At 31.5% G+C, this 24,403-nt stretch overlaps 1 protein-coding gene across 15 annotated transcripts in view; it reads left to right on the plus strand.

Moving 5' to 3' along the window:
• LOC114327356 (collagen alpha chain CG42342) overlaps positions 1-24,403 on the plus strand; it is a 179,577-nt gene that overhangs the window by 131,102 nt on the left and 24,072 nt on the right. For all 15 annotated transcript variants that reach the window (XM_050642091.1, XM_050642092.1, XM_050642090.1 and 12 more), the window contains one exon: positions 1,028-1,090. In XM_050642091.1, the coding sequence (XP_050498048.1) occupies positions 1,028-1,090 (63 nt within the window). The remainder of the gene's footprint in view (positions 1-1,027; positions 1,091-24,403) is intronic.

Consider the following 24,403-nt stretch of genomic DNA (forward strand, 5'->3'; position numbering starts at 1 on the left):
GATGATTAAGATGATATTTATCGAAAGGTGAAGATAAAAAATAAAATGTGTGGAAATCAATCCAGAAGACAGTAGGAATTCAGGGAGTCCATAGGAGTCCATAATCTTCTGAATGTTAAATCAATAGAATTTTTTAATATCTTTGAAATAAAAACATGACAAACAAGTCCAAGCTCTTGGGATTGGTTTAAATATTTAGTATGAAACCAAAGCATAGTAGGATGAAGGGTTGCTCGTGAAATTAGTGCAATATTTGTTAGATCGAATAGGAGTACTACATTAGTTTTTGTCAATCATCGGTAAATTATAGACCTGGGTCCCGCGTACCAAAAAAAGTTGATTAATAGCAAGCTGAAAATTTGTTAATAGCTTACCGGTGTCTAGTCGGACAAACTTTAATGCACGGGAACACTGGAGGAACAGGAGAAGTTTTAATTGTGGAACAGTTTAAAAATTTGGAACGTCAAATTACGAAAACGTTCCATGTATTTTGTCGGACAGAACTTCCAATTGATTTGTTACCATTTCATTAAACTCTCTTGCAAAAATCAGACTGATCTTTTCATCACCAACTGAGCATTTTAATGAGTGGAACACAAAGAACATATCAAATGACAAGAATCATATTGGTTAGTAATAGCAGTCTGATTTTTGCATGAGAGTGTAATGAAAGGGTAACAAGTGAATTGGATGTTCTGTCCGACAAAATACATGGAACGTTTTCGTAATCTGAATCTGACGTTCCAAATTTTTAAACTGTTCCCCAATTAAAACTTCTCCTGTTCCTCCAGTGTTCCCATACATCAAAGTTTGTCCGACTAGACACCGATAAGCTATTAACAAATTTTCAGCTTTCTATTAATCAACTTTTTTTGGTACGCGGGATCCAGGTCTATTAGGTTAAAGATAAATTGCTCATTGGTCAGTTGACCAGATTGGAGTAGTTAAAAATTCCGAAAAGGTGTTTTTATTGAATTTTATTAAGAAGAAAACATGTTATATTAATTATTTATTAATTGTTTTTTAGGGTCCAATGGGACTAAGAGGTGAAAGTGGAAGACCAGGTGACTATGGCAAAAGTGGCCCCATGGTAAGAAAATCTAGATATTCACAACGACATAAATCACTACTTTAGTTGGTGTTAATCCAACTACAGAGTGAGCTTACCTGAATAAACAATAACAAACATTAACCAACAAACATTATTAACAGTTTAACTCTGATTTTCAACAAGCTTAAAAATAACCAACACTTCTTGAATTATATTTACACAAAACCAACTAAATAGTATTCATCACAAAATTAAAATCAAGTGGTTTTTTTCTATAATAATAATAGAATATTAATAGGCCTTGGGCCCGCATATACAATTATTATTTATGACCACACCGTTGAAACTTTTTGTACTTGTTATTTGGGTGGAGTCGGACAAATTTTGAGCTTGGCGCATTATGGTAGTGGGGCGTTTGTCTGTCAAGCGGTGACGAAGTTGTCAATTTTATGCAAGAAAAAAATTTATTACCACATTGGTCATTCTATTTTAATCAATGGATTTTATCATATAAACAACGAAAACAATTTTGTCGGACAAAAATATTGGGGCATATGACGCGTCGGACACGCTAAATATGTCAAATTTATGAAAATAATAAATTTATTACCACATCGGTAATTTTAACGGTATCTATCATAAAACCTTTTTACAATAATGTGGTAACCTTGTCGGACAATTTTCACGGGGCATATGCGCAGTCGGACGCGCCGAAGATGTCAATTTCCTGAAAATTTTTTATTTATTACCACAGATGTCATTTTTATTTTGTACTGTTCTTTTACATGTGTAATGCATATTGGATCACTTGTCGGACAAAAATAATGGGGCGTTTTGGTACAATTAAAAGAAGAAGTAATTTTTATGCATACAGGGTGTTTGGTAAAGAATGGGCCATAGCTTAACCTCAGGTTCCTGAGGTTAAAATAGGCCGATTTAAGCTAACTTACCTTAGTACAAAGTTTATAAGAGCCGAGATACAGGGTGTCAAAGTTAAACTTTTTTTTTATTTATTATTTAATATTTCCTGATAGGTATGAGATAACAACATGAAATTTTATATTTGGGGGTTTCTTGGGTCGAGAAATCTAAATTCCTTACCAAAAATTATGCATTGCCCAGAGGGCGCCACATATGACTTTCAGCACTCATTTATTACGTTCAATTTTTTTTATCCCTCACTCTGTATAATTTTGACATTAAAATTTTTATTTTTCTATTAGTTTTACTTAATAAAGGTATACTTCTTTCATCTTCCTAAACTCAACCGTTTTCGAGATAAACGCATTTTAAATATGCGATACACCATCATTTTTAGCATAATATCATTGAAGTTACACCCGAAAAATAACTTAAAATTTATGAAAATAATAAATTTATTACCACATGGATAATTTTAACGGTATCTACCATAAAACCTTTTTACAATAATGTGGTAACCTTGTCGGACAGTTTTCACGGGGCATATGCGCAGTCGGACCCGCCGAAAATGTCAATTTCCTGAAATTTTTTTATTTATTACCACAGATGTTATTTTTATTTTGTACTGTTTTTTTACATGTGTAATGCATATTGGATCACTTGTCGGACAAAAATAATGGGGCGTTTTGGTACAATTTAAAAAAAATTAATTTTTATACATTTTTGACTTCATATTAAATTACGTATTTTTCGGCTCATATTACCCGTATGCGCGCCAATGGTGAATATTAAATTCTTAACTGTAGTTAAAAAATGTGCAATAACTACCTCTTAAAACCCACCAACTGGTCAACTGGTTTTAAAGCAATAAATAAATCGTCAGTTTGTCAGAAAAACTTCAACACCCCCTATCTCGGAAACGATGCATTTGTGGACATACGTTTTTCTCGTAAAGCAAACTGACTTTATTTTGTCATGCACAATTACTCCTTAAAGTTTGCCATTTAAAAACACACTTTGTCTATGAAAAACATGGCTAGTTATTAAAGTCCTTAACTTTTTTATTATCCAACATAAACGAATGAATGAAAAAACTGAATGTTGAGAAGGAATGAGGCTATAGTTAGGTTTTAATTTTAGTATTTTATAGATGCTAGAATATTCCACGGGGTGATGCGAACTTTGAGAAAAAACATTTTTCCCTTTTTAAATAGAAATTGAATAAAATTTCTGAGATCGGTAACTTTTGAATGGTATATACAATTTTCAAAATTACAATGGGATAAGACAGGGAGATTCTCTGAGTCCTCTGTTGTTCAACCTGATCATGGACGAAATAATAAAAAAAGTAGGAACAAAAAAAGAATACCAAATGGGACAAAAACCACTTAAAATAATCTGCTATGCAGACGACGCAATACTAATCTCTCAAAGTGAAGATGATTTACAACGTATGCTGCACGAATTTAATATAACCGCTAGAAAATTTAACATGTAAATTTCCCTAAAAAAGACTAAATGCATGGTTATAACAGCAGATCTAATAAGGTGTAAATTAGAGCTGGAGGGTCAAATAATAGAACAAGTCGTGGAGTTTAAATATCTAGGCATCACACTATGCAGCTACGGAAAGCTCGAAACAAAAGTGGAAGATCAGGTGAATAAAGCAAACAGAGCCGCAGGTTGCCTGAATGAAACAATATAGAGAAATAAAAACATCAGAAAAGAAGTGAAAGGCAGAATTTACAAAAGAGTCATCAGACCAATAATGACATACGCGGCAGAAACACAACCTGATACAGAAAGGACAAAAAGAATGCTATAGAAACAGCAGAGATGAAAACATTGCGAAAAATCGATGGTAAGACGCTGTGGGATAGAGCTAGAAGTGCAGATATATGAAGGAGATGCAAGGTGGACAACATTAATAACTGGGTGAAACAGAGGTGTAATCAGGATGATCCTAAGGGGGAGTTACGTCTACTTGAAGGTCTCTGGGGGTATGGAATAATAATTGTGTTAAGCGTATAGAGCTCAAAGTACACCCAAAAGGGGGGTTATAACCCCCAAAACCACCCCCTGGTTACGCCTATGGGGTGAAAAGCAGAAGAGTAGAATGGAACGACCACATAAGCCGAATGACAACAAATAGAGTAGTAAGGACGGTCAGAGAAGGTTCCCCAATAGGAAGACGATCAGTGGGAAGACCACGAAAAAGGTGGAATGACAACTTACTGGAGGCACATTGAAAAACAGACAGAGTAATGTCTATATAAAAGGAAGAAGAAGAAGAAGAAGAAGAGAAGAATTTTCAAAATTAAACATGCTTTGGAAAGGTAATGTTCAGTACTAAAGGAAGCTGTAAAGTCGGACTTAAATTTTCTAAATTTTTGGGAGTTTTGGGGACGAGAACGAAAAACAGACTCTAAATGGGACGTAAAATCCACACCCTTGGACCAAAATGGATGGTTGACATATATCTCTTTTCCTATATTTTAAGATTGGATTTGGCCCAATTTTTTCAATTCAGTCACATTTAGAAAATCGAAAATTTCTTGTATAATATAGTGTCGCATGTACGGGAACAGCCGTTCTCTGGGATATAAAAAAATAATAAGCATCAAGGAGACCAAAGCGAACTATAAACAATTTTTCTCGGTTAGATCTACATAGATCAAACTGAAAATTTGTAGAAATACACCTTATAATATTTATAAGAACGTAACGTAGAGAACATTCCTTCTTCTTCTTCTTTCTCATAATCCTTAGTGCCCTTCAGGGCGTCGGATGTCGGGTTCCGCCTTGTAGAGAACATTCTAAAATTTAAAAAAAAATTTCCGAAATTTTCCCTCTTGTCGGAAAATCTTTTTGGAAAATTTTGTGTACAATTCTTTGTCATGCCCTTTTAAGTGTAGTACTTAGCGTGTGTACCAATTTTTAGCTAAATCGATTCAAAACTGACCGAGAAACACTGTTTTAAATTTTTTTTTTGATAATACCTCTTCGTCGATAGCCTAAAAGAATTAAGATTTCTGTTAGTTTGCCCCAACATTTTTGTCAGACAATTATATTTTTTGTTTAAGAATATAATTACTTGTAACCTACTACTTTTGTCGGAAAAATGGTTGTAAAGATAAGGGATGCACGAACCCAGCATAATTTGAAAGTATACTTTACTAATAAAAATAAATTTTTTGTCCGACTGTCGAGTTGCCCCAATATTTTTGTCCGACACTTTGATTTTTTGATTAAGAATATAATTACTTATAACCTACTAATGTTGTCGGAAAAATGGTTTTAAAGGTAAGGGTTGCACGAACCCAGTAAGGTTTAAAAGACAGTTTAATAATAAAAATTAAATTTTTTGTCCGACTTTGGATTTGACCCAATATTTTTGTCGGACACTTAGATTTTTTGATTTGGAATATAACTACTTATAACCTGATACTTGTGTCGGAAATTTTTTTTTATTTCGAGAAAAAAAACTACAGAACGATGTTTGTCGTTGTTCAAGGAGTATGTACACAAATTATCAGATCACAATTTTTCTAAAATTTTCCCTCTTGTCGGAAAATTTTTTAAGAAAATTTTGGGTTCCGATCTACGTCATACCCTTTTAAATGCTTTACTTAGTGTGTGTACCAATTTTCAGCTAAATCGATTCAAAAGTAACCGAGAAACACTGTTTTAAAATTTTTTTTTGATAATACCTCCTCGTCGATAGCCTAAAAGAATTAAGTTTTCTGTTCGTTTGCCAAAACATTTTTGTCAGACAATTATATTTTTTGTTTAAGAATATAATTACTTGTAACCTACTACTTTTGTCGGAAAAATGATTGTAAAGATAAGGGATGCACGAACCCAGCATAATTTGAAAGTATACTTTACTAATAAAAATAAATTTTTTGTCCGACTGTCGAGTTGCCCCAATATTTTTGTCCGACACTTTGATTTTTTGATTAAGAATATAATTACTTATAACCTACTAATGTTGTCGGAAAAATGGTTTTAAAGGTAAGGGTTGCACGAACCCAGTAAGGTTTAAAAGACAGTTTAATAATAAAAATTAAATTTTTTGTCCGACTTTGGATTTGACCCAATATTTTTGTCGGACACTTAGATTTTTTGATTTGGAATATAACTACTTATAACCTGATACTTGTGTCGGAAATTTTTTTTTATTTCGAGAAAAAAAACTACAGAACGATGTTTGTCGTTGTTCAAGGAGTATGTACACAAATTATCAGATCACAATTTTTCTAAAATTTTCCCTCTTGTCGGAAAATTTTTTAAGAAAATTTTGGGTTCCGATCTACGTCATACCCTTTTAAATGCTTTACTTAGTGTGTGTACCAATTTTCAGCTAAATCGATTCAAAAGTAACCGAGAAACACTGTTTTAAAATTTTTTTTTGATAATACCTCCTCGTCGATAGCCTAAAAGAATTAAGTTTTCTGTTCGTTTGCCCCAACATTTTTGTCAGACAATTATATTTTTTGTTTAAGAATATAATTACTTGTAACCTGCTACTTTTGTCGGAAAAATGGTTGTAAAGATAAGGGATGCACGAAGCCAGCATAATTTGAAAGTATACTTTACTAATAAAAATAAATTTTTTGTCCGACTGTCGAGTTGCCCCAATATTTTTGTCCGACACTTTGATTTTTTGATTAAGAATATAATTACTTATAACCTACTAATGTTGTCGGAAAAATGGTTTTAAAGGTAAGGGTTGCACGAACCCAGTAAGGTTTAAAAGACAGTTTAATAATAAAAATTAAATTTTTTGTCCGACTTTGGATTTGACCCAATATTTTTGTCGGACACTTAGATTTTTTGATTTGGAATATAACTACTTATAACCTGATACTTGTGTCGGAAATTTTTTTTTATTTCGAGAAAAAAAAACTACAGAACGATGTTTGTCGTTGTTCAAGGAGTATGTACACAAATTATCAGATCACAATTTTTCTAAAATCTTCCCTCTTGTCGGAAAATTTTTTAAGAAAATTTTGGGTTCCGATCTACGTCATACCCTTTTAAATGCTTTACTTAGTGTGTGTACCAATTTTCAGCTAAATCGATTCAAAAGTAACCGAGAAACACTGTTTTAAAATTTTTTTTTGATAATACCTCCTCGTCGATAGCCTAAAAGAATTAAGTTTTCTGTTCGTTTGCCCCAACATTTTTGTCAGACAATTATATTTTTTGTTTAAGAATATAATTACTTGTAACCTGCTACTTTTGTCGGAAAAATGGTTGTAAAGATAAGGGATGCACGAAGCCAGCATAATTTGAAAGTATACTTTACTAATAAAAATAAATTTTTTGTCCGACTGTCGAGTTGCCCCAATATTTTTGTCCGACACTTTGATTTTTTGATTAAGAATATAATTACTTATAACCTACTAATGTTGTCGGAAAAATGGTTTTAAAGGTAAGGGTTGCACGAACCCAGTAAGGTTTAAAAGACAGTTTATTAATAAAAATTAAATTTTTTGTCCGACTTTGGATTTGACCCAATATTTTTGTCGGACACTTAGATTTTTTGATATAGAATATAACTACTTATAACCTGATACTTGTGTCGGAAATTTTTTTTAATTGGAAATAAAAAACTACAGAACGATGTTTGTCGTTGTTCAAGGAGTATGTAAGCAAATATCAGATCACAATTTTTCAAAAATTTTCCCTCTTGTCGGAAAATTTTTTAAGAAAATTTTGGGTACAGCTCTACGTCATACCCTTTTAAATGTTTTACTTAGTGTGTGCCAATTTTGAGCTAAATCGATTCAAAAATAACCGAGAAAACTCTTTTAAAATTTTTTAATATTACTTTCTCGTCGATAGCCTAAATGAATTAAGTTTTCTGTTCGTTTGCCCCAAGATTTTTGTAAAAAAATTACATTTTTTGTTTAAGAATATAATTACTTGTAACTTACTACCTTTGTCGGAAAAATGGTTGTAAAGATAAGGGATACACGAACCCAGCATATTTTAAAAGTATAATTTATCAATAAAAATTAAATTTTTTGTCCGACTTTGGATTTGCCCCAATATTTTTGTCGGACACTTAGATTTTTTGATTTGGAATATAACTACAGTAGGAAAAATGAAAGAATACCCATGAACGAACATATAAAACACACCGTATTTTCCTGTCACCGTGTCAGACAAGAAATTGGCCAGCGCAAGTACATGTAATAATTATTGTTACATGCACTTGCACTGGACAATTTTCTTTGTGGCACGGTGACAGGAAAATACAGCGTGTTTTATATGTTCGTTCATGGGTATTCTTTCATTTTTCCGACTGTACTTACAACCTGATACTTGTGTCGGAAATTTTTTTTTATTTCGAGAAAAAAAAACTACAGAACGATGTTTGTCGTTGTTCAAGGAGTATGTACGCAAATATCAGATCACAATTTTTCTAAAATTTTCCCTCTTGTCCGAAATTTTTTTGGGAAAATTTTGGGTACAGCTCTACGTCATACCCTTTTAAATGTTTTACTTAGTGTGTGTACCAATTTTCAGCTAAATCGATTCAAAAATAACCGAAAAAATCTGTTTTAAAATATTTTTGGATAATACCTCCTCGTCCATAGCCTAAAAGAATTAAGTTTCCTGTTCGTTTGCCCCAACATTTTTGTCAGACAATTACATTTTTTGTTTAAGAGTATAATTACTTGTATCCTACTACTTTTGTCGGAAAAATGGTTGTAAAGATAAGGGATGCACGAACCCAGAATAGTTTCAAAGTATAGTTTATTAATAAAAATTAAATTTTTTGTCCGACTTTGGATGTGCCCCACTATTTATGTCGGGCACTTAGATTTTTTGATTTGAAATATAACTATTTATAACCTGATACATGTGCTGAAATTTTTTTTTTAATTCGAGAAAAAAAAATATAGAACGATGTTTGTCGTTGTTCAAGGAGTATGTACACAAATTATCAGATCACAATTTTTCTAAAATTTTCCCTCTTGTCGGAAAATTTTTTAAGAAAATTTTGGGTTCCGATCTGCGTCATACCCTTTTAAATGCTTTACTTAGTGTGTGTACCAATTTTCAGCTAAATCGATTCAAAAGTAACCGAGAAACACTGTTTTAAATTTTTTTTTTGATAATACCTCCTCGTCGATAGCCTAAAAGAATTAAGTTTTCTGTTCGTTTGCCCCAACATTTTTGTCAGACAATTACATTTTTTGTTTAAGAATATAATTACTTGTAACCTACTACTTTTGTCGGAAAAATGGTTGTAAAGATAAGGGATGCACGAACCCAGCATAATTTGAAAGTATACTTTACTAATAAAAATTAAATTTTTTGTCCGACTGTCGAGTTGCCCCAATATTTTTGTCCGACGCTTTGATTTTTTGATTAAGAATATAATTACTTATAACCTACTAATGTTGTCGGAAAAATGGTTGTAAATAAAAAAATTTCAGGAAATTGACATCTTCGGCGCGTCCGACTGCGCATATGCCCCGTGAAAATTGTCCGACAAGGTTACCACATTATTGTAAAAAGGTTTTATGATAGATACCGTTAAAATTATCGATGTGGTAATAAATTTATTATTTTCATAAATTTGACATATTTAGCGTGTCCGACGCGTCATATGCCCCAATATTTTTGTCCGACAAAATTGTTTTCGTTGTTTATATGATAAAATCCATTGATTAAAATAGAATGACCAATGTGGTAATAAATTTTTTTCTTGCATAAAATTGACAACTTCGTCACCGCTTGACAGACAAACGCCCCACTACCATAATGCGCCAAGCTCAAAATTTGTCCGACTCCATCCAAATAACAAGTACAAAAAGTTTCAACGGTGTGGTCATAAATAATAATTTTATATGCGGGCCCAAGGCCTATAAGGATCTGTTTTTAGGTGGATGTGAGAGGTGGCATTCAGATTTTTGCGGATAAAGTTAGGTGATAACTTCGTTAATAATAATTGATTTATGCTCCTTCTCAAATATGCACGGAACATTAATAAAAAAAATACAATATTTAAAAATTTCAATTCGTTTTTTTTCTAATTTTTTTGCTTATAACTGAAAAACTATTCATTTTAGAACAAAGTCCTATAGGAATAAAACAAAGATAATTAAATTTTCTATCAGATTCAATTGGCTAAAAATGTCTTAATTTATCAACCTTGCTTCAAACTAGCAATAAATATAAAATAAGGGGGCAAAAAAGCCTGTCCTTATTCAATGATTTTCCATCACTTAGGTTACACTTGGAACCTTCCTATTTCGCTTAGAAAATTTTTGTAATGTGCTAAAACTGTACAGCAAATTTCATTTAAATTGACTTACTAGATTTTGCATAATAATTTTGCAATCTAAACTTTTTTTAAGAAATTAAAATTTTTTAAAATCTTGCACAATAAAAACTAGAACATACAAAGATTTGTCAATATTTTTACATATAAAGAAGTATTCCACCTATCTAATGCACTTTACATAATTGAAATCGGATTATTTAAGCAGCCTCAGCAATGTTTTAAAGTTATAAACAATTTTTTGGCTTATAAACAAATTAGAGCTGTGGCCAGGAGGGGGTGCTACGGGCTCCTTTATTTAGATGGACTTACCCAAGTTTTTTTATGTATTTTGACCCGTAGAACACGAATTTTTTGGGTAACAGTTGATCCGGATGTCGATAAGGTTGTTATAAACAAAGAACTTGAGGAATTACATAAAATCGATTTTTCGCAAAATAAAACATTTTTTTGTATTTCTTGGGTAATTCTAAGCAAAAAATGTTCATACAAGTTTTTTGGTAGGATGCATAGTTTTCGAGATAGACGCGGTGGAACTTTCAAAAAATCGAGAAATTGCAATTTTTGAACGCGAATAACGTTTGATTAAAAAATAAAATAGCAATTCTGCTGACAGCATTTGAAAGTTTAAGTCAAATTATACCGGTTTTAATTATTTGCATTGCTAAAAATTAATTTTTTTATTATTAAACAAAACTATTTGTTTATAAGCCAAAAAATTGTTTATAAATTTAAAACATTGCTGGGGCCCCATAAATACTCCGATTTTAATTCTGTAAAGTGTATTAGATAGGTAGAGCACCTCTTAATATGTAAAAAAATTAGCTAACTTCTAAATGGTCTACTTTTTGTTCAGAAAGATTTTAAATAATTTAAACTTTTTTAAAAATATTTAGATTGCAAATTTATTATGCAAAATAAGTCGATTTTAATGAAATTTGGTACACGATTTAAGTATGTTACAAAGAATTTCATAAGCGAATTACTAAGGTTCTAAGTGCCACCAAAGTGGTTAAAAAATATTGAATAACAACAGACTTATTTTGCCCCCTTATTTTATATTTATTGCTATATTGCAGAAAAGGTAATACCTTAAGACATTTTTTACCAGTCGTATATCATACAAAATTCAATTATCTTTATTTTATTTCTCTACGACTTTGTTCCAAAACGAATCGTTTCAAAGTTATAAGCAAAGAAAGCAGAAAAAAATCGATGTTTTTCGAAATTTTTAAATATTTTAATTGTTTTATTAATGTTCCGGGCATATTTGAGAAGGAGCATAAGTCAATTATTAATACTGAAGGTGCCACCTAACTTTATCTGCAAAAATCCGAATGCCACCTCTCACATCCAAAAATAGACGTTTTTTCGCAGATCCTTACTGGTCTATAACGAATATAGCTTTTTTATAATCAGTCATAGAAAAAAAGGAGTCATAAAAAAGTCAGTTTGGTATAGTGGTATCAGTTGTCTAATAACTGGTTGCACTAACAAATCTTAAGCTTAAGACGTGCCTTAATCTCGGCTTACTAAACATACGCGTTGCACCATTGAGTCAGATCAATTTTCAGCTTGCCACAAAGGATTGCCACGTGGATTGCATCTTAAACTTCGTCTCATTTGAGACGTGTTTAGATAAAAATCGAAAATTATGATGCAGCGTAAGTGAGACTTAAGGCAGCCTTACTATAAGCTGAGCTAGCTAAGCTGGAGCTTAAGATTTGTTGGTACAACCAGGCATTGAGAGACTCATTACAGAGTTTCCGGTTTTTACTTTAAAAAGAAAAAACCGGTTATAACCGGGACAAAAAATACAACCGGTAAAACCGGTTATTGCGAAGTAAAAAAACCGGTTTTAGGTTTAAACCGGTAGGTTTTTCCCATCCCTAGGGTGGTCTTCCCGATTTTTTTTTTGCAATAACAAAACGGACCAACTTTATTTTGAGCGTAACTTGCTTAAATTTAATGCTAGAAACATTTTGTAAAAACAAAAATAAAGCTTTTTTAAACACTTTAAAAAAGTTATAATGGGTTTTCCCCAAAAATGCTTAATTTTTTGGATATTTCACGTCGAAATATTCTATTTGAAATTTGGTGAATATGGATCTATTTTTCATTGGCTATAACTCTGTTTCTGCGAGATCCAGAGACCTAACGCGTACACTATTTTTTTTATTTTTTACAGGCTATATTTTTGTTAAGAACGTTTTTTCGACAGAATACTTACATTTTGAGTTATTTGCGAAAAACCGTCTAAAATGTAGTTATTTTGTTGAAAAATGAACATATTCACTCGCAAATAACTCGAAAAGTGTTGACTTGGCGAAAAAGCTCTATAGAACAAAAGTTACTTAAAATTAGTCAGTTTACCCATTTCCGGACTTATTTTGGACATATATTTTTTCACCCCTAAAAGGGGGTGAAAGTCACCCCCAGGGCAAAATCACACATCGGCACAATATCACTTTTTTTCTTTTACATGTAAGCTATACGTATGCCAAATTTCATGTCAATCCAAGCGGTTCTTTAAAATTTAGAGCAAAAACCGTGAAAGAATGGACTCCGCTGAGCTGAATATAAATGAGCCTCTTAGATAGCTGGTACTACTATAGCACACATATCGCAGTGGTGAATATTATTTGTGTTGGTAATGGATTATTTGACAGTATGATCATTTTGTATGTCGTTCCTTCTTCTTATGCTATCTCCCAGGAGGACAATAATTGGAGATAAGGGAATTGAAAATTCGCAACTGCCCTGGAAACTTAATTTTTACATTAAGTACTAAAATGATAAGTAAATATCTTGTAAAAACATTTTTTTATTTGGAATATATGTAAATGTAAGAAATGAATATTATAAGAATTTGAATTTTGGATGCCTTTGGAAAAAGTTACGAAGATTTTGATTTTGATTGAATTATATCTGATAATACTGTATGTTGTATTATTTTTGCATTTTTTAGATCAAAACCGTTGCTTTTTCTATAGCTTCTTTCTTATTCTTCTGCTACTCAAAAGTTTTGCCTGTCACAATTTCTTGATTATTTTAGTTTCAGAAGTCTCTGTTTTATACTAAGTCAGACTACGGCACTTTACTTCTTGTTTGTTATTCAGTTCTATTCCTGACAGCCTACAATGTCTTGACCTTCTCTATCATCTTCGTTTCCTTCTTTTCCTTTTGCTTGTTTGATAGGGATATGGTTCAATAATACTGTACCGGTGTTTAGAGCTATTCTTGGGAGTATCTATATTGTACGTTATTGTTTATAGTGCAACTATTCTTCATCATGCATCTCAATCGGTCGTCAATGTTAGTTGCTTCGGATTGTTCTTAAATCTGACCAATCTGACCATATTTTATCTCTCCACTACATTCGTTGTGGCTGGTTCATAAAAAATATACTATAGGTGTGTTATGCAGTTGTTACACTATAATATGACCTTTTCAGATCCATAATAAATGTGACAGTGGCCACTACATTCGTAACATTTTACAAAGGCAACCACCTGATATTTCATCGATATTATCTTTTTTGTAATAACTTTGTATTCAAGATCTATGATAGATATATCAATATTTATTATAAATATTTATATAGATTACCACAAGAGAAAATAAGTACGACGAAATTTGAAATAAGAGGCTATGTCAAATCAGAAGTTGATTAAAATTATATCACAAAGTTTTTTGTAAAAAAAAACTCACTGATTTCAAGGATATCGAGAATATTTTGAGAAGTTGGACATTATCAAACGCTTTTTTAATATCAACATTATAAAGTTATCTTAATCTCTCAAAAATTAAATGATTTTAATTAACTTCTTTTGGTTTTTAACTGTAAACATATGATTCAAGCTGAATTTTTTGGAATTCTAATCTAAAAATATAAATAACGCAAGAAAAAATTTTTTTCTTGCGTTCTTTCACATGTATTCTTTTCAACATTTTCAATGTATTCTTTCACATTTATATTTTGATAATTATTGTTGGCTCTTCTCTCTTATATTTACTTGTATTTTTTTCAAGAAAAAATAATGAAATGTGGATCTTAAAATTTCATCTTGGATCTTTACATTATCTAGTAATAAAATGTAACCCATAGGTAATTTTGCCACTTCAGTACTTATTTGAATTTGAAAATTGTACAATGTTCATCAGGTTTTTGTAAGAAACAGGCAGGACTGACTTCCAGCCGTATCCTTAAAGGTGATGTTGAAGTTTTTAATCAGGAATTAGTTAAAAAAAAGTTATAAAATGTTGAGTATGTTGCCTATGTGAGTCCATTTCAATTTAGATAAAGAGAAATAAATAAAATAGACTTACTCAAAATCAATTTATTCTACTACGGACGAAATATTTTGCATACTATAGTTTACTATGCAACCTCAGGTCTCCCGTACTGCAAAATTAAATGATGCCAATACAAGGACTATTCTTCAATCTATGTGGAACCATATTTAAAGCTCCGTTATGGCTAGATTTCTGAAATTATTTGTACATATAACTAGAAGAAGAAAAGGCATGGAACGAATGATTGTTAAAGGAAACATAGCGGATAAAAGGTCCAGATGAAGATCTTCAGCACGGTGGTCGAACCAAATAAAGAACATGACTAGTTACTCATTCTCCGAAGCAAAACAACACGTACAAGTGAGAAATAGTCAAACCAAATTACATGACGCCACTACACCCTTCATCATCATCATCATTCCTCAACCTCTTGCATCCATGTTGGATATATGTGTCCTCCATATTCTTCCATATTTCTCTGTCTTTTGCTTTTTGTATCCAATTTCCCACTTTTTTTCTCAAGTCATCCATCAATCTTTTTGGTGGTCTACCTCGGTGTCTTTTATCTTCTCTAGGTCTTCATCCTATTAGTCTTGTGGTCTACCTATTATCATTTAAACGTTCTAAATGTCCAGCCCATCTCCATTTGGCTTGTGCAATCTTTTCTATGACATATGTTACTTTTGTCCTCTGTCTCACTATCCTCTTTGGTACCATATCTCTTCTTGGTATTCCCAACATTGTTATTTTCATTTTTGAATATTTGCTTTAGGATATTCTCAATATATTTGCAGAATGTTAAGTCAAAGTTATGGTTTCGGAACCATATGTTATTACCGGCAGTATGCATTGGTTGTAAACGTTTTCTTCAAGCAAATAGATAACGTATCTTTTAGAATATGTCGCATCTTGCCAAATGCTGCCCGTCCCAAGCCTATACGGCGCTAAATTTTAAAAGCTTGATTGTCTTTTCCTATTCTAATTTCATGCCCTAAATAGATATAGCTAAAAACCTGATGTACTTCGTGCCCACCCACTGTTTTAGTTCTTCCATCATGTTATGAACCTCATTTAAACCCTCGGCAATAATGACAATGTCATCTGCGAAGCGCAAGTGGCTCAGATATTCACCATTAATATTTATTCCCCTTTTACATCCTTACGAAGGAGAAAATATAGAGGATGAGGAGGAGATTGCTAGCTGGAACCTGGTGGCCATTGGCTTTACTCCTCTAATTGACAAATATTAGGAAAATTCTTGTGCAGAAAAGTAATGTGAGCAACCAGGATTAGATAAGAAACATTAAATGGAGACCTGAGGATGCATAGTAAATTATAGTATGCTAAACCGGTCGTCAGTGGTTTAATAAATTGATCGTAACCTTCTCTTTACCTAAAATACAAAAGCTATATTCATAAGTACTTGGAAGATTGGTATTTTAAGTCAAGCCATAAAAAGCCTGATGATCTAAATTAATAGGAAGTATACATCTTTTGTGTATAAGAATTCTCGTTCGGCTGAGTCTGAGAAACACATCACAGCATTGTCATTGTATTGTACTTATTTATTTCTTTACGATATAAGAGCTAAAGCTCTTTACAAAACTTTTTTACGTCCATTTTAATAAGGTGGATTGACCAAAATCAGTTCTCAAAAGAAAAATATTTATTTTATGTTTTCTTATTTACTTAAACCATTCGTTAGGGATCAACTGTCATTTGCGAGAAACTTACTGTAAGGCTACATCAAACATCAAACAAAACATCAAAGAAACATGAAACGTAAATTACGTTTCATGGAAATAAAACACTGCTAAACAAATATACGTCCGGCCATTTATGAAACTCTCCGAAAATAAAAATGTGTTATGAGCATGAATCACACTCGTTTTATTGGTAGGCTGACTTTGTGATTTGTTTAGCAGTGTTTTATTTTCATGAAACATGTTTTACGTTTCATGTTTCATGTTTTTCGTTCCATGTTTCTTTGGTGTGCGGCTTGCCTAAGTGTCTATTTTTGATGCATGTCGTTGCTGAATTTTTACAATGACGAAATTCAATTCTGATGAGTTTAACGTATTTATTTAATTTTATTGTAATTTTTTGTAGAATTACAAAAAAGTAATAAAAAGATGGAGCCCACTCTAAAAGGAACAAAATACAACAAAAATTAAAGAAAAACAATTTACCAGCGATCTGTGGTCGGGAAATGGAACGGGGTCGCTTTTAATCGTAAAAAATAGTTTCTCATGATTTTCGACACAACTACAAGTTCGATGGAAAAAAAGTCGTGTCAAAATATTGTAGATCTCTTATAAATCATAATTTATTTGGTTGTTAATTATTATAGTAATATATTTCGCTTTGTATTTTTTTAGTTTATCAATGTGACATGGAATCTTACGTTATTTGAATAATTAAAATGAAAATTTTACACAATTCATTTTACATGATTTTTGCCAAAATTTTTCTATGTCGAGGTTTTTCAAATTTTTTTGCATTTTCCGAGAAAATAATTCAAACCAATGTATATTTTTTACGCCATCAGAAAGTAAAGATTTCAACGAACAAAAAGTGGAACCGACTTTTTAAAATAGCAGATATTTTGACGTGATCATTTTCGATTAGAGTGATTTTTAAACGCTTTTCTTTAGTTCAATCGTTTGCGTCAAATATTTAGAAGTTAATTTGACTGCCTTTTCTTCAATGCAAATGAATGACAATTTGCAGACATATGCATTCGCGGGAACAATACACGAATAGTCAATAAAAAAATTTTTATGTTTATTAATAATTGTTTAAATAAAAAAAAACGATTTTAATGGGAAATGCTTAAATTCTCTTGTTTTTTACAATGAAGAAACTTGAAACTTTTACAGATTGTAGCTAATTATATGAACTATACATAATTTTACCTTTTACGTTAATTGTTTACGTTATGCTTCATAAATAAACAATAAAGTTTGAAATTTTTTGCTGATTCCGACTACTTTTCATGTTTGTATATCATATGTTTTATACATATATTTTAATAAATATGACGATGACGATATATTTTAATGTGTGAAAGAAAAGTGTAAGACTAAAAAGTAATAAAAAAATATGAAAAAAAATTTTTTAAGAAACGCTTTTCTTTAGTTTCCGAGCGACTAAAATTAAAAATATTATAAAAAAATCAACTAAAAGCAAAAAATTAAAAAAATTAAAAAAATTTAACACATTCGTTAAAGAAAAGCGTGGCACATCTTCATCGAATAAACGGTTTTCGCCCCACGCTTTTCTTTAACGAATGTGTTAGATTTTTTCAATTTTTTTTTATTTTTTTGCTTTTAGTTGATTTTTTTATATTTTTAATTTTAGTCGCTCGTAACTAAAGAAAAGCGTTTCTTAAAAAATTTTTTTTCATATTTTTTTATTCAATATTAAATCAAAATGAGGGGAAAATGACTATTAGAAAAAAATGGGATCTTATATTAAATAAAAAATTAAAAACTCGGATATTTGAATTTTTTGCATAAATTTTGAATTGTGCAAAAAGCCAAATAAATAGTTTTAGCTATTTATATTACCTCAGATCTCAGATCTACCGTCAAGCAATTTTTCGTCAACATTTTTGGGCTGTAACGAAGTTGACTCAACATACCATTATTTAACAATAGTTTTATTTAACATGTCAAAAAACTTAAACACCTTTTCTGGTAAGTACCTAGTTATTAAAGAAAACATAGTTTTATGGTGAAGCTGATATTGGTCAATCTATCAAACCATATTCTTGATATTTAGTAAATGTATAAAAAATAAAGACTTTGAAAAACCGTTATCATAAGGGTTTTGTGCTGTAATATATATGAATGTTAACAATTTTTAGGTATGTTATAGTGGGATAGCTGCTATAGCCATAACAAAACGAAATATCTTCTCCAAATTCAACCATTTCACAATAATACTTAAAACTAGCAGCAAAGCTAGCAAAAAATCCTTTTGCAATATTTTGCGACTATGTTTCGATGATAACGTATTATCATCAGTACATATACGTAAAAGTGTATAATATTGATAATAGGGGTGCTTTTTTGATGGGCACAATATTTGGAACATCTCAATTTGTATGTACATTTCAATTTTTTATATAAATATATTTTTTCAAATCCCCCAATATTATGATTTTTAAAAAATAATTCTCTAAAATCTTTTTAATATACGCTACCTTATTTAAATATAAGAGATCGTTTTATTTGTATACAGTCTCTTTTTAAAAAATCCTTGACGGCTGACGTAAGGGGAACGGAGCAAAATGTAAAATTTTGACGCATGTCAAAATTTTCAATGTGTTTTAAATGTATTCAGTTTTTTTTTCGAATCCTGAGGAAACTAATAAATATTTTTGAAAAATGTAAACGCAGAATGAAAGATTACATTATTACCGAGGGCGAAAGTCCCTGAAAACTTCTATAATGTTTATTTTAATAAGTTACAGGGGTGAAAATAAAAGAGAAAATTTAGTGTGATTTTTAATTGCAAATATTTCTTTCAGAAGAAACGTTTTATTTATTCTAAGGAACTTTCGGCCCTCGGTAATAAAGGAGTCTTTCATTCTGCGTTTAAATTTTTCAAAAATACTTAATAGTTTTCTCAGGATTCGAAAAAAAAAAAATTAAAACATATTGAAAATTTTGACATGCGTCAAAATTTTGCATTTTGCTCCGATGCCCTTAAGGATTACTGTATCCTAAATCCTACATATTTGAGTAAAACTTCTCTGGCAAACCGATAGACATAATAAGAATAGGCTAGGTAAGGTTTGTGCCACTCTGTGAATAGATCTGTAACGCCAATATCAATGACGTCATTGCCCAATATTCACTTTGAGTGGTCTAGCTAACTTTGTCTGTCACATGCGTGGTAAAAAGAGATAGATAGACTACCGATCGACTGCCGGCGCGTTACACTATTTTGAGCAATGCCTTGTCTATTCTTATTATGCCTATAAGAAAACCCCGCCCAATTTTGAACTGACAATTGTGACATCATTTGTGTATCAAGTATTAAGATTTTTCACAATTTACGTAAATGATTAATAATCTTAGACATATTTTTTAACAATAATTGCAAAATGCTAAAAATCATTCCCCACCATTGTTCAATAGAAGACATTAGTTCAGAGTGGTGTAAATATCTGTCCTTGTTACCCACATTTTTCTAATTGCTTCGTTTCTGAAGACATCATAGTTATATAGGGATTTCTGAAAATCCTTTTATCTTAAAAACCTTCTAGAGGCTTTTATATAATAATATAAGAATAAATATTATGTTTATGTAGAGTTTCAGAGAAGACCACAAGCCACAAGAAAAAAGTTTCAGAATATCAAGAATAGTTACTTCTAATCCTTTTGTAAATAATTTCCAGTAATCTAAGTCCTTCATTACTTATAGAAGATGTGAAATGCTTGTATTTGGAAAGGGTCCTTCTGAAAATAACGTGACTGACAAAGGCTTAGGGTTGAATCGAAAACCTGTGAATTGTAAGATATTTTTAGATTTACTAATTCCCTAGAAAACTTCTCGATGTAACATTATCGACATGTACGGAGTAAGTGTTTTGTGCATGTGCTGTAAGTATTAAAAAGCTTTAATTTATACTCTTTTCTCTTGCTTTCTGACCCTTTTCCTTCTTACACCGAATAAAATACGACGAATATGTGCCCTTTTTGAAAAGTTGGCAACACGAAATACACGAGAGTATATTTGGTAGTCGACTTTAGTGATTTCATTTTCACTTGTTTTCATCATTTTCACTTTTTATTAGTTTTTTTTATTTTTTCATATATTCAACTTAGCTATCTTCATTGTTTAAAAGTTTTGCAAACGGAGTTATGCGAGACAGGAAAAAAATACCAGTAAACTATATTCTGCGTTGCAAATTATAAAAGATGGGATTCCCGAAGCTTAGAATTTTTTTAAGTGTCGACACAGGCTTAATACGAAAAAATATGATTGTATGGCATAATATATCCTTCTAGTGACGTTATCGATCTGGGCTTGATTAATTAATAGTTAATATTTTTTTAATAAGAATATGGGTCATGTGCTAGCTCATTTGAAAGGTTATTCAAGTCTATATTTAGTGATATAAACATTAACATGTTAATGTTTGAACAACGACTTCCCCCAGTTTCCTAAATTCGCTTCTGTTTTGTGTTTTCTGTTTCTAGTGTATTCCTTCTATCTGTCTAATGTCATTTCCCCATCTCATCTGGGGTCGTCCATGGGCTCCATTGCTCTCTTGCTCTCTTTCCTGTCCATGGGCTCCATTGTGGTATCGTAATATTCCACCCATCCCAGGCAACTAAGTGACGTCAATAACGTCGAGGAAACGTCAGCTTTTGGTTGAATATATACACGTGTTTGAACATTACGTTGTATAAACATCTCTCGTAGGTGATTTTATATACGTAAAATTAATGATTAATGACGTTAAAATACGTTTTCATTTCAGACAGCCCAAATCTGACGTCACAAAAATGAGAGGAGCTTAATGGGTTAATGCTTATAATGTTAAATGTATATTGACGTTTATAACATTAAAATTGTCATAAGAAATTTTTCATTTATTGTTTACGTGCTTTGTGTGATAAAAAAGGACTTTTCATTTAGATATTTAGTTGAAAAAACGTGTTAATTAAGAGATTTTTATTCGTTTTTCTCAAGTGAGTTGTAAGTTTAATACAATAGTTCTTCTTGAAAACGATTTGAGGTTATGTGTTTTGTTTTGGTGAATATTTTCTGTTAATGAACTAATTATGGGTTATCGAGTTTAATTAAATGAATTTATTAATAATACGTTTTTTATATCACCTATTTAAAACGTGATAAAAATGACGTCCGTTATGGTGGGACATATTCACGTGACTTTCGACGTCGAAAAAACGTGACAAACTGACGTGGTTTGGTCATAATTATGACGTCTTTTCAACGTTTTGTAAACGTTATTTCGTTGCCTGGGATTGTTCATTTGTCTGGCGTTATGACCTGCGAAACTCCATTTTAGCCTGGCCATATCTTGTCCTGCGTCTTTGACTTTCGTTTTATTTCTTATCTAATTGTTTTGCTTTTTGTCTTTCAATTTTACTCCTGACATTGCTCTCTCCACGGCTCTTTGTGTCTTTATTATTTTATCCATGTTTGCTTTGGTCATGGTCCTTGTTTGGCATGCGACAATACACCACGTCTAATCTTAAATATCCACATTATATCATTAAAATACAGTTCATCACTTATATAACCCATGTCAACGCCTAGTCCAATTAAATCTATATAATGATTGCAGAAATTTGATTCAGTTGTTCTCTCCAATGCTCTTTCTCTTGCCCAGCATGAATGGCTCCTATCACCTGTTTCAGCTTATCCTCCCAAAAATTCCCCTCTTCCCAGCTGTATTGAATTCCACTAACCATATCTCTCCCAAGTTTTCCCAGTCTCTTCTCCAACCACTCCTAGCTCTTATCATTTCCTGAAGAAGAAATTCTGGCAGGTGTCCTTTCTCATACTCTAGCACTCAGATTTTTTATGTAACTTTATATTAAATAGATACGCATGCTCTATGTTAGTTTCTAAATCCAACATACAGTTTGGATCATATCTTTGTCTCGTAAGAGGCTCATCATTAGTAGTTCACAAAATTAGCGACTAATTTGCGTCTCATTTAATTCAACACAATTTAAGAAATCAAGCAGGATGACGATTGTCGTCGTAGGTCGTAGGGTCAATCATTGCCAAGAGGAAACTGGGTGGCAATATAAATATTTAATTTACCCAAGCCAAAAAAAATTATTTGTCAAATAAACATTTTTTTCTGTTTTTTGAGAGCATTAAAATGTATTGTGTATTAAATAAATAACATGCATACTTGTTGTGTAAATTATTTTAATTCAAAAATTAAATATTTTTTGACCACCCTATATAAAAAATTATGTTAATATTTTTATCGCTAAATGGAGAATCGATTAACCTTTTACTTACATGTGCTAGAACAGAACCCCTATTCTCATTGAAAACAATCATTGATTTGCCCCATACTGGCCCCTACTGTATATTAAATTCATTAATGAAGTTAAATAAAGAAGAATCTGTGGAGACCTACCAATAATTCTTGATTACTCTGTTTATCAATTTTTACACTACACTTTTTATTTGTTGACAAAATGCCAGCGAAACGAAAAGAGAGAGCCAAAATATGTTTATGGCTGAGACAAAACGTCTTATGTCCAGCTTTTAGTAAAAAGTATGCGTTTAAATTTATTTGTTACATCATGAAATTTTATTGGTTTGTTATTCTAGTATTTGGAACATAAAGTGACAAAATGTCTCAACATAATTTGAATTTAATCGAAGTGAACAGAATGCAATCACCAATCCATTTCTTTATAAAATATCGATTTGATAACTAACGACTTTATGATACAGTTACCCACGTACAGTATCAATTGAGGTCACAATAAGTGAGTCCATTATTACGCATAGTAATGGGGAGTATGATGAAAAAATATATCTTAAAAGAATGTGCGGTCAGGTCAATATTCTATAAAAACATTGTCGGTAATAGCAAAAGATTGAAAAAGAAACGTCCATGATTCCATTCTGTAGAAACAGAACAGGCCAAATGCAACACTTTAGCATCTTGCATCTCAGTATACAACTTTCGATCAGTCAAAAATTTACGAAGTTGTAAAAAAGCTTTTCTGTCTCGTACTATTTTGCTCTTTTACTTATGTCAGTTTCAGGGTCCCAACTATCATCAGCAGTCAACCCAAGTATTTACACTGCCTGATTTGCTCGATTTCTTCTTCTGTTACATCTACATACATCCTTGCATTTGTTTCTTGTTTCTTTTGGGATTGAAGCTGTTGCCAGTCATCCAGATCTCCTTCGCCGCTATAATTTTTTTACGAATTTTGCTGTTTAGGTATATACAGAATGGGCCAAATAAAAGTGTCCACCTCGATATTTGACAGTATGTATTTATTAGATTTTAAGAAAATGACGAAACATTTCGATTTTTGATCTAAGGGGGCACATTTTTACGGTACATACATCTGTCATTTGTCAACCCCTCCTTTCCACTTCCCCACCCCTTATTTTTAAATAGGGAATAGGGGTTGTGTGCTAGCTCATTTGAAAGGTTATTCAATTCTCTATTCAGTAATATAAACATTAACATAATTATTTATACAGGGTGTCCGAGAAAAAAAATTTTAAATTAAATTAATTGACACAAAAAAAGAATTTAGGTATGTAATTTATTTAATTCCAAATACATTCTACTGCTGTCACAAAACAGAAAAAAAAATGTTTTTTGATAAATAAACATTGCTTTTTGCTTAATTTCAATGTACAAGCTGCCACCCATCTGCGCCACTTGGTAGGTTGAATATTGAATTTAAGCAACAAACATTGTTTATTTATCAATTAAACATTTTTTTCTGTTTTCTGTCAGTAGTAGAATATATTTTGAGTTAAATAAATTACATACATTCTTCTTTTTTGGTCAAAAAATTTAATTTAAAATAATTTTTCTTGGACACCCTGTACAAATAAGTATGTCAATGTTAATATTACTGAACAGAGAATTGAATAACCTTTCAAATGAGCTAGCACACGACCCCTATTCCCTATTTAAAAATAAGGGGTGGGGATGTGGAAGGAAGGTGGTAAAAATATGTCCCCCTTAGACCAAAAATCGACCTGTTTCGTAATTTTCTTAAAATCTAATAAATACTGCCAAATATCGAGGTGGACACTTTTATTTGGCCCACTCTGTATATATATCGATACCC

This window comes from Diabrotica virgifera, chromosome 1, assembly GCF_917563875.1.
Source record: "Diabrotica virgifera virgifera chromosome 1, PGI_DIABVI_V3a".
Lineage (NCBI taxonomy): Eukaryota > Metazoa > Arthropoda > Insecta > Coleoptera > Chrysomelidae > Diabrotica > Diabrotica virgifera.